Source organism: Neomonachus schauinslandi, chromosome 9 (genome assembly GCF_002201575.2).
Source record: "Neomonachus schauinslandi chromosome 9, ASM220157v2, whole genome shotgun sequence".
Lineage (NCBI taxonomy): Eukaryota > Metazoa > Chordata > Mammalia > Carnivora > Phocidae > Neomonachus > Neomonachus schauinslandi.
The window spans coordinates 73,931,507-73,947,068 of record NC_058411.1 but is presented as its reverse complement, the minus strand read 5'-3'; the positions used below and the strand labels follow the sequence as shown (position 1 = coordinate 73,947,068).

The window sequence follows — 15,562 nt, the reverse complement described above, 5'->3', positions numbered from 1 at the left end:
ATGACCTGAGCCGAAGGCAGTCGCTTAACCAACTGAGCCACCCAGGCGCCCTCCAAGAGGATCTTAATAATAATTTTCTTCACCACTACCAATATAGTCCACATTCTTTTTTTTTTTCTTTAGCTAAGCATTTCTAAATTTTTATAAGTGGTCCTCATGTAATGTGGTTTTGTTTCTTTACTCTCCATGAATGGACTTCAGATTCTTGGTACTAAGTTTGATTCTCTAAATATAATCTGTCGAGCACAGAGCCATAAAAGATGGGAAGAGAAGGAAGGAAAAGAAAGGAGTAGAAGGAATATGAATGAAGGTGTTGTCTTTCTTTCTGGATGACTATAGCATTTATGACTTAGAAAATTATCTCATAATCTGCCTTCTGCATTACTATGTGGAACAGGTCAGAGGAATGTGTCTGTCTTCCTTTTGCCAAATATTACTTTCAGTATTACACTAAGAGAATTGTTTTCAGATTAAATATAATAAGTGAACTATCTTGTGATTGTTTCATAGAGGCATCTTTACATTTGTATTTATTAACTTGAAGGTATACATTTTGTTCGTATAGTTAATAGATTTAGTATTTAAAAGTATTATAGGGCACCTGGGTGGCTCAGTCGTGAAGCATCTGCCTTCGACTTGGGTCATGATCTTAGGGTCCTGGGATCAAGCCCCGCATCGGGCTCCATGCTCGGCAGGAGGCCTGCTTCTCCCTCTCCCCCTCCCCCTGCTTGTGTTCCCTCTCTCGCTGTCTCTCTCTCTGTCAAATAAATAAATAAAATCTTTTAAAAAAATAAAGTCTAGGAGCGCCTGGGTGGCTCAGTCAGTTAAGCTGCTGCCTTCGGCTCAGGTCATGATCCTGGGGTCCTGGGATTGAGCCCCGCATCGGGCTCCCTGCTTAGCGGGAAGCCTGCTTCTCCCTCTCCCTGCCTCTCTGCCTACTTGTTCTCTCTCTCTCTCTGTCAAATAAATGAATAAAATCTTTAAAAAATAAAAAAATAAAAAAAAATAAAATAAAGTCTAAAGTCAATCATTAACTTAAAAAAAATAAAAGTATTATAGCTTTATAATAAAGATATATAGATAATAAAAATACACATACGATAAAATTCATTCATCATAATATGTTCTGCAGAAATCTTGATCATTTTGATATTCCACCAAACATTATACCAGTCCACTACATTGATGTGGTAATTCTGTTTGCACCCAATGAAAGGGAAAAAAAGCAAGTATTTTGGATGCCATAGACCTATCTGAGTAGATGGTGGGAAATAAACAACCTCAGTAAGGTTTCTAGGGGTCCAGTGGCTAGCATCCCACTGAACTCTAGTAGTTATTAAATGCCTAAAGTTGGGCTTCAAGTGATTGTGTGATTTCAGCTACCCATCACAAACTGAATGCTGTCTTATTCTTTAAGCCATAAAATTGAGATGCAAAAACAACATGATATCATCAAGTGGAAATGGTACATAAGAAATTGGGCTTAGCAGCAGGCCCAGAGGTGTAAGAAGTTGCATTAGATTATAGTAAAGTCCTTTAACAACTACTACTGCCTGATTTCCTGCTCTCCCTCATTATACATCTATGGCTACATGGGGAGTTCCTTAAAACCCATGGACTGAAAATTAAAAATTTGGGCCCGAATATACAGTTGGTTTTGTTTGATATAATTGGCAGCAACTGGAAGTGAAAGTCCACAGCTTTACTGCCCCAGTTTAGTGAAGTAATATGGTTAGATACTGGTTAGTTATGGTAGTAGTATGATTACAGCCCTGAAGGAGTGTGGTAAGGAGAAATTCTCCCATTGGGAAGAATTTCAAGCAGTACATTTGGTTGTCCACTTTGTTTGGCTAGAAGCATGGATATATATTTATTCATGAAGAGTTACTAATGGTGTGATTAGATGGTCAGGGCTTAGAATGAATAGAATTGGAAGCCTACTGACAGAGAATTCCTGGGGGAGAGTTCTGATGATACATCTCTCAGAATGGGCACAGGTTATGAAAATATACATGTCCCATGTGAATGTATACTGCAGGGTATCTACCAGAGAGGAAACTTGAGAAGTAAGGTAGACAAATGACAAATTATGAGCACATTAACCTCTTTCTTCAGCCACCTCAGTGCTTGACAAATGAGTTCCTATGCAAAATGACCAGGGTTGGATATCATTCATTGCTAAACAACTTGGAATTCCTTACAAAGCTTGATCTGGCTCTTAGTGTGATCTGCCCCTTTAATGCTGAGCAACTAAGAGGCACAATTTACTGTGGGGATCAGTCAGTGTCCTGGTGGTAAGTTAACTGTATTGAGAGGATGCCTGGGTGGCTCAGTTGGTTAAGTGTCTGCCTTTGGCTCAGGTCATGATCCCAGGGTCCTGGGATCGAGTCCCGCATTGGGCTTCTTGCTCAGTGGGGAGCCTGCTTCTCTGTCTCCCTCTGCTGCTCCCCCTGCTTGTGCTCTGTCTTGCTCTGTGTGTGTCAAATAAATAAATTCTTTTAAAAAATTGTATTGAGACATTTCCATTGTGGAAGAAGTAGAATTCTGACCTTACTGAAATAAGGTATGCAGTTTTTTTCCTAACTAAATATCATAGGCTGCACTACCATCCATGGATTTAAAAAATGCTTTTATCACAATGGTGGTATTCTGTATAACATTACATCTGATCAAGGAATTTATTTTATAGCTCAACAAGTGCTGCAGTGATCTCATGACCATGGAATACACTGATATTAACACTTGTTCACTCACAAACAAATGTTCTAATAGAATGGTAGAATGGTATACTGAAGACTTTATGGCTCTTTTGGAAGATGAGATCTTCCTTCTCTGAATTTGGGAATCAAGGTGTAGAAATGGTAGTGGATCCTCTCACTGTTACACATAACAACTCACTCAAAAATTTTTGCTTCTTGGGGCGCCTGAGTGGCTTAGTCGGTTAAGTGTCTGCCTTCGGCTCAGGTCATGATCCAGGGGTCCTGGGATCAAGCTCCATGTTGGGCTCCCTGCTCAGCAAGGGAGCCCGCTTCTCCCTGTCCCTCTGCCTGCCGCTCCCCCCCCGCTTGTGCTCCCTCCCTCTCTGTCTCTGTCTCTCTCTCTCTGTCAAATAAATAAATAAATAAAATCTTCAAAAATTTTTTTTTGCTTCTCGTCTGCATCACTCTGAGCTCTACTGTGTTGGAGGTCTTGGTGCTTAAGGAAGAAATGCTTCCACCAGAGTAGACAATATTTTCATTAAATGGAAATTAAGACTGACGGCCATTTGAGTTTGACTAGAGAGTATGCATAACTGCAAGTCCTCTAGATTAATGTCTGTGAAGCTGATTCTAATAGAAACCAGTGAGAATTAAGGAGAATTTGCCTATCTGATAAATACGTAAATACTAAGCTTGGATAGCATGGAAGAAAGTGACTAAAAAGTTTGAGATGAGAGTATGTAGATCTTGGATTTTGTTGTGGCAAATTATATTGCAAGGAAATCTAAGTTGTATTTTTCATTCTTAAGCCCTTCTACTTTTACAATATTAGGAAATCCATAAAAATCATACTTAACACTCAGGTTTATCTTATAAGGACAGACTGAGAAAAAAGATTCTCAGTATTCTGGGCAGAAAAAAAATTGCTTAAAACATACAGTGGTGGGGCGCCTGGGTGGCTCAGTCATTAAGGGTCTGCCTTCGGCTTGGGTCATGATCCCAGGGTCCTGGGATCGAGCCCCACATCGGGCTCCCTGCTCCACGAGAGGTCTGCTTCTCCCTCTCTCTCTTTCTTCTTCTTCTGGGATCCCAATTATTCTAACATTGTTTCATCTTATGATATCACTTATCTCTCGAATTCTGCCCTCATGATCCAGTACTTGTTTATCTCTCTTTTTCTCAGCTTCTTTATTTTCCGTCATTTGGTCTTCTGTATCACTAATTCTCTCTTCTGCCTCATTTATCCTAGCAGTTAGAGCCTCCATTTTTTATTGCACCTCATTAATAGCCTTTTTGATTTCGACTTGGTTAGATGTTAGTTCTTTTATTTCCCCAGAAAGGGTTTCTCTAATATCTTCCATGCTTTTTTCAAGCCCAACTAGTATTTTTAAAATCATCATTTCTGAACTCTAGTTCTGACATCTTACTAATGTTCGTATTGATTAGGTCCCTGGCAGTCAGTACTGCCTCTTGTTCTTTTTTTTTTTAGGTGTTTTTTTCCATCTTGTCATTTTGTCCAGAGGAGAATAGATGAATGAGAGAACAAAATGCTAACAGGGTAACAACGACCCCAGAAAAATATACACTAAACAATCAGAAGAGACCTGAAACCGGGGGAAAAAGAAAGGGAAAGAAAGAAAAAAGAAACAGAAACTGTATCCCAAAATTTTAAAGAGAGAACAACTTATATATATATATATATATAGAACAACTTATATATATATATATATATACTAAAAATAAGGTTAACTACTGTGAAGGGATAGAATATGACTCTAACTTTCAGACTTCTGAAAGTTACAATTTTATGCTCTGCTGCTCTATCACTTGCCAGTAGCGCCTGATGGAGGCCCCCTCCCCTGCCTCCTATCCTCCCCAGTATCACCTCGGATTCACTTCTCCACATGTCCTACCTTCCAGAATGTCATCGCTCTTCTGTTCAGAGTGTTTCTGCTATTGTTTTCTTCGATCTCCTGTGAGTTTGTAGGTGTTCAGAATGGTTTGATCCTTACTAGCTGAATTCCTGGGACCAGTCAAAATTTAGGTCTCCTACTCCTCTGCCATCTTGCTCCTCTCCCACCTGTTGAGGAACTTTAATTTACATTTCCTAGTCTCATTTTCTTAGTCATACATTGGAAATAATAAAAACATTTAAATTAATGCATATAACATAAGGGCATAGAGTAGGCATTCAAGGATAAATGCATTATTTTTATTGTCATTTTGTTGTATTTTGTTTCCATATTACGAGAATTCTGTGTGTCAAATATTTATTTTATGACTCTTATTGTTGATTCTTGCAAGTGAATTTCAATCACTTAATTTGTAATTCTGCAAGAAAGAAAGTAAATTTTAGTTGTAAGTTGAAACCTAGGAATTTTTTTAATGACAAAAGACTGCACTTCTTTTAGCCTGATCAATACATGTTATGGGTTTTGAATGGAAAAATTGTCCTTTATATGTTCATTAAAATATATTTATTGTTTACTATATATTAACCAGTGTATTAGGTACTGCCATTTCAAGAATTAATCAGGTAAAGGCATGGCTCTTGCCCTTGAGGAGCTTACATTTCAGGCCTTTCACACAAATGGTTAATAATAGTGTGAGGCATAATAGTATTAGTCCTTGAGACTGAGATAACCAAGGGAAATATCATTAGGTTTTATCATTTTTTTATGTGTATTGAGTTAATGGAAATGAAACACAGAATGTCATTCACTCCTATTCCCTATGTATTTTCCACTCTTATGCTTTCTCTCTATTTTTTTTCTCCCACGCCTTCCTATTAGTATTTGAGTAGGAAGCTAAGTTAAAGAAAAAAATAATCAATTGCCTCTTAACAAGAGGTTAGGTGAAAGGTTTGAGGGAAGGATTCAATGTCACAGGACTACTTTCCAAATGAAGTTAGGAGAAAGTTTATTAGGATACTGTCCATCAGGATGGGTGGATGGCTTTGTGCAATGAATTTTAGGTTCTCATTTAACATAGTTAAAGGTGCAGGAAGACTGATTAGATAATTCAGAGAGAAGGATGATTAATGTTTGGGTTTTAGGGATATATTTTGTGGTGTTCTACTGGTTGAGTAAATATGACTTCTTGAATTATATTAACCCTGTTCCTACACTTGGAGACAGCCATAACATGTAGAAATAAACTGAATGCCTAGAATTTTCAACCTATTTTACAAGGTCAATGTATTACCAGTTTGAAGTGCTTACAGTAAGGTTTCTGGGCATTAAATATTTCCCTTGGAATGCATGTAGTAGAGTCTGAATCTTTTCATGGCATCTTTTATCTCTTTATTTCTCAGGGTATAAATGGCTGGATTTAGGAGAGGTGTAATAACAGAGTAAAACACAGCAAGAAATTTGTCCACCCAGGTGATGCTGAGTGGCCACACATAGATGAAGATGCAAGGCCCGAAGAAAAGCACCACCACTGTGATGTGGGCAGTACAGGTAGATAGTGCCTTGGATGCACCAGTTTTAGAGCTTTGGCAGATAGTAAGAAGAATATATGTATAGGATATCAACAACAGAATAAAGCACGTCATGGCCAGAACCCCACTGTCAGCATTCATTAATATTCCCGAATTGTAGGAATCTATGCAGGCAAGCTTGATTACCAGTGGTATGTCACAGAAGAAGCTGTCAATTTCCCTGGGGCCACAGAAGGGCAATTGCACGATCACAGCCATTTGACTCATGGCATGCACAAAGCCAGTGGTCCAGGAAGTCACCACCAGCCCAGTGCATTTTTGCAGGCTCATAATGGTCGAATAGTGCAGTGGCTTGCAAATGGCTACAAAGTGGTCATAGGCCATTACCACTAATAGCACCATCTCACCCCCTCCAACGCAATGTCCATAGAGGATCTGGCACATACACCCTCCAAAGGAAATAGTCTTGTTCTCCCTGAGAAAGTCTGTGATCATCTTCGGAGTGGTGACTGAAGAAAGCCACATATCAACAAAGGACAGGTTGGCCAACAAGAAGTACATGGGGGAATGAAGACAGTAGTCAGTGATGATTAGGATCATAATGACAATATTTCCAGATATAATAATCAGGTAAAGTATAAAAATATTAAGAATAAGACCTGCATATTCCATGAGTGGCAAAGTCCCAGAAGCACAAATTCTGACACTACAGACAAATTTCCTTTATCCATTTTATTCAGTACGTCCTCTAAAATAATCTAGAGAGAAGGATAGATTGTCAGTTAGTGGCATGGGAAAGGGTACTTAATTTTTAGAATTCAGTTGAAATTCTATTTCATTGAAAGGTAAATTTCATTGAAAATGAGCATTTATATCTGAAAGTGAAAAATATAATTGGGAAGACAAATCTTGGCAAAATATTCATGCCATTATGCCTTTTAAAAGAAGCTAAAAGCCTAAGATAGCTTTCCACAAAGCAAAGTCTGAGATGGTACTCTCACAAGAAGTGAATGAGGAAAGTAGCACAGCTAAAGAAAATGCTAAAAAAAAAAAAAAAGGTTGCAGTGTCATCTGGAAATTAGCTTCAGTCCACCACTCCAGTAAAAAGAATCTGAGTGGGGGTACTACCAACAACCATTATACTAAATAACTAAAATTTAAGTCATCTATTTAGGAAAATTATAGTGAGCAGGTATCAAAATCCAGAGCAAATGACATGGTACAAAATTACAGTTTCATTGTATTATACATAATTATTCTTTCAAGCCTCAGTTGAACCTCTTTTATAAAACATCATAAAACTAAATCTTTTGCTTATTACTATAAAATATATGTTAGGACAATCTTTTGGAGAGAAGCTATATAGAAAGCCTTATAATAAATATCTTGGCATAATAATTCAATTGCAAAATCAGGCACATAATTTATCATTAAGATCACAATTAAATTCATTTAGTAAACTAAATGTATTAGAAAAAAATGAGAGTTATATGAGAAAGGGATTATATGTGATAATTTTTATTTTGTTTTGAAATTTAGAATCTGATTTATTTAATTTTGGATAAACATGAAAAATATTTCTCTAATCAAAATTTTCAAATACTGATTGTACCATGAAAAATAAACTTTGAGGATGTGGGTGCTTTAAATATGATGCTAATTTTTCTATAAAAAGTCTCTCAATTAAAGACAATTTGTTTCTGATAACTAAAAATAAAAAATAAAAAGGAGATTAACCAAAGAGGAAGGTAACTCAGATGCAGAGTCTGACTTGAAGTCTGAATGGTAGCAAATATATAACCAAAATATAACAAATATTCAAGCTTATCAATATAAAATATTTGTGTTCATTTACAGTTGACTTTTGAACAACACAGGTGTACTGTGTGGGTTCATTTACATGCTGATTTTTTTCAGTAGGTACAGTACTGTAAATGTGTTTTTTCTTCCTTATGATTTTTTAAATAACATTTTCTTTTTTCTAGCTTACGTCATTGTAGTAATTGAATGTATAATATATATACAAAATATTTTTCTGTCGACTGTTATCGGTAAGGCTTTTGGTCAACAGTAGGCTATTAATTGTTAAATTTTGGATGACTCAAAAGTTGTACACAGATTTTTGACTGCATTTTTCAAGGGTCAGCTCTATATTCATGGATGCTAGGAAATCCCTAGGTTTAAAAATATTGCTGTACAAGTTTAAAATATCTATGTGTCATTTCTAAGATGTGAATAAATTGTAGACCTGTGGAAGCAAAGTACATCTTTGACCGTTAGCGCTGAGTGAGCATGAAGATAAAATTTCAGAGATTGTCGGTTATGTACCTCTAAATATAATATGTAATATTTATAATTTCTTATTTTGTACAAATATTATATAAGTATAATAATGACATTGTTTATATTTATCCTTAAGTAAATTGAGTCCTTTTCTCACTGGATGTAAAAAGATAATTGCATATCATCTCTTCTCCCTTTATTATTTCTTTCCCTTTGCTTTCTTTTACTTTTTATGTGTCTCTTCCTTTTTTACCCTTGAAATCTTAAGAGTGGTGCCAAAGAAAGCAGGTGAATGGTGAAAACCATTACCTCATCATAAGCACTAATTTTCCCTTCCCTTATACTGAGAACTCAGAAGCATAGGATAGACATGAAGAAGATATTCCTAAGAATTAGGCAAAACACACATTTGCTGGGGAAAAGGGGACATGTGTTAGTAGTCTCATAACTTAAAAATAAACATACCCACCATAGTAGAGATTTAATTTCTAAAGAAAATAACCTGATATTACACCCAATACATTTGTGTCCCTTGAGAAACTTGAACAATTTGAACTTCACGTTGATACTTAATTTTTGTAAAGACAAATCCCTTTCTAGGATTAGTTGTCAATAACTAATTTTGTGTGCGTTGGAATAAATGATACAGAAGATAGCTAATAGCAAAATTGGATTTCAGTTGTGTTTGACAGAGGATTTTGCTAAAAGATCAACATGTACATTGCTAGGGAACAATTTACCAGTAAGAAATCCTGCTGTTTTTTAATCAGTTTTGAAATTAATATTCCATAATATTGGTGCATTAATTATAGACATATTAATCCAGTAATTAGGACATTAAGTAGAGTGACTGTGGACTTTTTTTTATTATTGTTATATTAATCACCATACATTACATCATTAGTTTTTGATGTAGTCTTCCATGATTCATTGTTTGCATATAACACCCAGTGCTCCATGCAGAAAGTGCCCTCTTTAATACCCATCACCAGGCTAACCCATCCTCCCACCCCCTCCACTCTAGAACCCTCAGTTTGTTTTTCAGAGTCCATAGTGACTGTGGACTTTTTAACTAGTCTGATCTGGTCTGAAATCTAACTCAAATACTTGTTAACCTTGTGACCTTGAACTAAACCTATTTCTGTTTCCATTTCCTCATCTGTGAAAAGAGAGCACTCAATCTAATAGACATGTTATGACGAGGAGTCAGAAAATATACAAAAAGCACTTAAACTTTTCGAGTACTGAGTGCATGATTAATAAATATTAGTTTTTTTCCTTTCTTTGTTTGTTAAAATGCAGTTTAAAGCAGTACAATGTCCAGAGCTTACTGGCAGCAATCTTAGTGAATAGCCAACTACTTTATGTCAGCAAAATACAGGGTACCACCTTTTAAAAAAAAATACCTACCTCTTACATTTTTTCTAAACGAACAAGCACATTCTTAGCAACCCTACAGGTTATACAGACGCAAAAGAAGTTCAGATATGCTACCTGCTTTCAGTAGCTTTGCAACATTTTACTTTTCACTTCTGCTTTTGTCCAAGAGGGGTTATTTATATTTTAAGAAATCATACTGAGGCAGTAGCACATTCTATTAAAGCACCTTTGAAATTCTTAACTGTAACTTGGAGAATTTTCACAAAGGGAGTAATGATAACTTTGGGATTAATAAAATTGAAAAATCAGGGAAAGGAGACAAATTGAACTACTCTTTTAGGAGTATTAAAATATAGCAACACATTTTTCATGCTCTTTTAAATTCAATGTTCATCCACTAAGATTTTTTAAATAATAATCATCCTAAAACTGAGATTCTCAATATTTATGTTTTTACAGGAGAAATTTGGACTCAGAATTTAATGAATTGCCTGAGATATACACTAGGTAAGGCGCATAGGGAGAAAGTCCAAGTTCCTTCTACTAGCTTAAGATGCCTTCCTTTTTTGTCAGGTTGTAGTTTTATCTTACTTCTGTAGTTATTGAGTTTTATATCATTTCTCACTGGATATATAACCGTTTTTACTTCTATCTCTATGTTAAAAATTACCTTAGCGTATAATACTGTATCCGATTTGAAAAACTTTATCCTCTTAAATGGCAAGATCCACTTGAGCCAAGATAGCTGGAAGTTGCTAATATCCAGCAGGCATCAAAGAACAGAGATCTTCTAAAGCAGACCTGAGAACATCTCTGTGGCGCTGCATGCTGGTGGTATGTACACCTTTGTTAAAGAGACCATAGAAGCGTCGTAGGAATAGGATGGGAGGAGAAAAACTATATTACCATCTTGAAAGGTCAGAAGTTAAACAAGCCACACTCAAGTTGGCGCGGGTGGGCATGGGCGATACAGATACATACAGGTATTTTTTAAAAATTAAAGAGAGTCACAGAGAACACGAGATAACTTACCAAACACAAATTTTCCCTAAGACCAGATTGCTTTTTCCTCTTCTCTTATCCTCCTCTGATGTATGCTTGAGATGACATCCACAATTGGGTGGAGACAGTATCTTCTGGAAGCCTAACATATAGTCACCACTAGAAGGAATCCCTTGGGCGAAAGTCTCCTATTCTGTATTCTGGGCAGAACAAGAATCATGAAAATAATTTCCATTGGACATCTCTCGGGGATGTCCTTGTCAGGAATAACTTTTGCATATTCTAGAAATCAGAACAAGGAGATAAAAATCACACATAAAGCAGCTATGCATTAAACATTAGTGAAGTTTTAAATTATTTTTTATTTAACATATAAGTACGAAGAAGATATCTTCTGCAATCTTAGTCTCTAACTAGATTATGTCATAAATTCAGTTAAGGTTTTAGTTCCAGTTGCTAGAGAAGTCATATCTTGACGAATGTGATATATAACCACCATCATGGGTGGCTGCAAGATGAGTAGATCTCTGTACGTGCCTGCCAAATCTTCAAGTTAATATAGAGGCCTTAAGTGGGTTCAGCCACGTATACTGTCCAGATGGTCTCAACACCACATCACTCTCTCAAGGACAGTATATATACTGGAAGAGTTTTTGAAGAATTGGTCTTATTTCTTCTTTAAAAATTTGGCAGAATTTACCAGTGAAGCCATCATCATCCCAGAGCAGCTTCTGGGAGCAGGGAAGGCAAGTAGAATGCACATTCCAAGGACAGGGGAGGGGGTAAGGAGCCTCCCATTGCCCGGATCCAGCTCATGGGTCAACTGGTGGTCCCGTCCTCTTTATGACCTCCTCCTCCAATTTGCTGATTATATTTAAAGAAAATTATTTCTCCTTGCAACTCTCTGTTTTTGCTTCATATGTATTCAAATTGATACATCCTTCCAATCAGTGAACCCTCACTGACATATCACTATCACTCAAAGTCCATAGTTTACATTAGGTTCACTTTTGATGTTGTACATACTATAGGGATTTTGATTATCCCTAAGGTTATCACAAATACATAATAACATGTATTCACCATTGTAGTATCATACAGAATAGTTTCACTGCCCTGAAATAATCTGTGCTCTGCCTATTTACTTTTCCATCTTAATCCCTGGCAACTGCTAATTTTATGGATTGCATAGTTTTGCCTTTTCCAGAATGGCATATAACTGGAAACATACAAAATGCACCCTTTTCACATTGGCTTTTTTCACTCGGTAATATGCATTTAAATTTCTTCCATGTCTTATTTCCTTTTAGCACTGAATAATATTTCATTGTCTGGATGTACCACGGTCTATTTATCTATTCACCTTCTGAAGGAGATCTTGGTTGATTCCAAATTTGGGCAATTATGAAAAACACTGCTGTGAACCTCAGTATGGAGGTTTTTGTTCCAATGCATTTGGGTAAATACTAAGCAGCACAGTTGCTGGATTGAATGGTAAGAGTTTATTTAGTTTTGTAAGCAACTGCCAAATTGTCTTCCAAAGTGAATGTACCATTTTGCATTCCCATTAGGATTAGAGTTCCTGTTGCTGCATATCCTTGCCAGTATTTGATGTCATTAGTGTTTTAGATTTGGTAATCCCAGTAAGTTTATAGTGGATCTTGTTGTTGTTTTAGTTTTTAGTTCCTTGATGATAGATGATGCTGAACATCTTTTCACATGCTTATTTCCCATTTGTATTTATTCTTAAGTGAGGTTTTTGATCAGGTGTCTTTCTGATTTTTCTTTTAATCAGGTTGTTTTCTTTGTTGTTGAGTTTAAAGAGATCTTTGAGTATACTGGATAACAGCCCTTTATCAGATATGTCTTTTGTAAATATTTTTTTCCCAGTGTGGCTTGTCTTCTCATTCTCTTAGCATTGTCATTTGCAGAGAAAAAGTTCTAAATTTCCATGCAGTCCAGCTTGTCTGTTATTTCTTTCATGGATCGTGCCTTTGGTGTTGTATTTAAAAGTCATTGCCACACACAAGGTCAACTAGATTTTTTTCCTATGTTATCTTCTAGGAGATTTATATTTTTGCTCTTCACGATTGGGCTGTGATCCTTTTGGGTTAAATTTTGTGAAAAGTGTAAGGTATATGTAGGTTTCTCTTTTTCTTTTTTCTTTCATTTCTCTTTTCTTTCTTTCTCTCTCTCTCTCCCTCCCTCCCTCCCTCTCTTCCTCATCCCTCCCTCCCCCTCTGTTTTTTGGTATGTGGATGTCCAGTTGCTCAAGTACCATTTGTTGAAAAGACTATCTTTGCTCCACTGTATTACCTTTGCTCCTTTCAAAGATCAGTTGCCTAAATTTATGTGAGTCTATTTCTGGATCTTCTATTTCATTCCATTGATATTTGTCAATACCACATTATCTTGGTTACTGTAGCTTTATAGTAAGTCCTGAAGTTGAGTAGTATCAGTCGTTTGACTTTGTTCTTCTCCTTTATCCTCACATGTTTAACCTATCTATGTCTTTATATTTAAAGTGTGTTTCTGGGGCGCCTGGAGGGCTCAGTCGTTAAGTGTCTGCCTTCGGCTCAGGTCATGATCCCAGCATCCTGGGATTGAGCCCCACATCGGGCTCCCTGCTCGGCGGGAAGCCTGCTTCTCCCTCACCCACTCCGCCTACTTGTGTTCTCTCTCTCACTGTCTCTCTCTGTCAAATAAATAAATAAAATCTTTAAAAAATAATTAAAAAAATAAAGCGTGTTTCTGTGCTGTAGTATATAGTTGAGTCTGCATTGATGAGAAATATTGGTCTGTATTTTTTTTTTATTTTGTGCTGTCTTTGTCTGGCTTTGGTATCAGGGTAAAATTTCCCTCATAGAATGAGTTGTGAACTACTTAGACATAGCCATAGAATGAGTAGTTGTGGACTACTTCTCCATTTCCTGGAAGAGTTTTTGAAGAATTGGTCTTATTTCTTCTTTAAAAATTTGGCAGAATTTACCAATGAAGTCATCAGAGCCTGGAGTTTTCCTTTGGGAAGTTTAAAAAAATGCTAACAATATCTATTTCTTATATGTCTGTTTAGATTTTCTATTATTGTGTATTCTTAGGCATTTGTCCATTTCATATGAGTTATCTAACTTGTTGGTACATAGTTTTCCATAGTATTCCTTTAAAATACATATATTTTTTATTTTTGTGGGATCATTAAAGGTGTTTCCATTGTGACCCTGATCATTTCAAACAATAGGCCCCGGACATAGATTTTCTATATTGCTCTCCAAATAAAGTCACCTCCCTCAGGCAGGGCCTCCATGCCTCTCTTGTCTGCAGTGCTCACCCTGGGCAGAACTCTGTACCATGGAGCCAGAGCCAGGCTGGGGAGATGGGAGCCACCAGTTACCACAGCCAGCCTTAGTACCCCCTGGGATATAATCTCTTTATCTCAGTTTTGGAGTTTGGAGGGATAATGGGAGCTGCTTTTCCTTATGGAATGCAGCACCTGTGTAGCAAAGAACTTTCACAGCAGAGAGGTGGGAGAAATAGGAGCAGACTCTGGCTTAAGTGTCAGAGACTCCCTCTGTTATTACTGAGGTACTTGAATAAATATTTCTCAATTTGTTGTATGGCCTCTGGTTATTTTCTTAGACTTCAAAAAGTTTAAAGGTTTTATTTTGCTTTGGGTATTTTTGTCTGAAAACTTTTTCCAGTTTTATTGCTGTTTCTCTGAAGATGCTTTTCAAATCCTAGTTTATTCCTTTTTATTGTTCAACATATGGATATGTCACAGGTTGCTTATCCATTTAGGTTTTTGCAGGTATTGGTGATTATGAATTGAGTTTCTATCAACATTTGCAAAGTCTTTGTGTGGAATAGAGACAATATAATATAGTTGACCCTTAAAGCAGGAGTTAGGGGTGGTAACCCCTTGCATAGTCAAAAATCCATGTGTCACTTTGAATCTCCCAAAACTTAACAACTAATAGCCTAGTGTTGACTGGAAGCCTTACCAATAACATAAAATGTTTTTTTTTTTTATACTGTATTCTTACAGTAAAATAAGCTAAACACAAGAAAATGCCATTAAGAAAATCATAAGGAAGAGAAAATATATTTACAGTAGTGTACTGCATTTTTCAAAAGAAATTGGCATATAAGTTGGCCCGGGCAGTTCAAACCCATGTTGTTCAAGGGTCAGCTGTTATCAGTTTTTTTTTAATGTGATTGTGCTGGATAGCAGTGCCTGCAGAGTCTGGGATTCCAACTAGGACCCCAGATCTTCAGGTGCAATTTCTTAGAGTTAGACCCATTTTCCTGTTACACAAATAGAACTTCAAAGTTGTTCTCTCCTCTTGGCCAGTGCTCTTCGATTCATTATAGTATGATCAAAGCTTGTCTAAAAAAAATAGAAAATATGTAACACCTTTGTGCTTCCTAGGCCATTTTCCCTGCCTTTCTCTATCTTTTCCCTGTCTATTCCTAGTCTCCACATGGATCAGGCCACCGTTTCTGCAAGGCTTTGACCTCAGCTGGTTGTCATAAAAGAGTTAATAAATTCATTCATGATATGATATGCATGACTGAAAATAAGCAAATGTGTTACCATTTGTATTTTTGTATATTTAAATAATGAATGTATTAAAAGCAAATGGTTTTATCACTAAAAGAATGAAAAAAATGTAGTGGAATTTCGGGTCATGTGACAAGCTATACTGAATGAAGATTTTGGGCAAGGGACTCTTTCGGGCCCCATTGAACACATCAGCAA

The 15,562-nt window shown here is 36.5% G+C and overlaps 1 protein-coding gene across 1 annotated transcript; it reads right to left on the bottom strand.

Moving 5' to 3' along the window:
- Positions 1-5,937: 5,937 nt before the first annotated feature.
- LOC110585302 (olfactory receptor 4K14-like) lies at positions 5,938-6,872 on the bottom strand. Its single transcript, XM_021695516.1, is given in 2 exon segments — positions 5,938-6,782; positions 6,785-6,872. Coding segments are annotated over 2 exon segments (933 nt in total).
- Between the last annotated feature and the right edge of the window lie 8,690 nt (positions 6,873-15,562).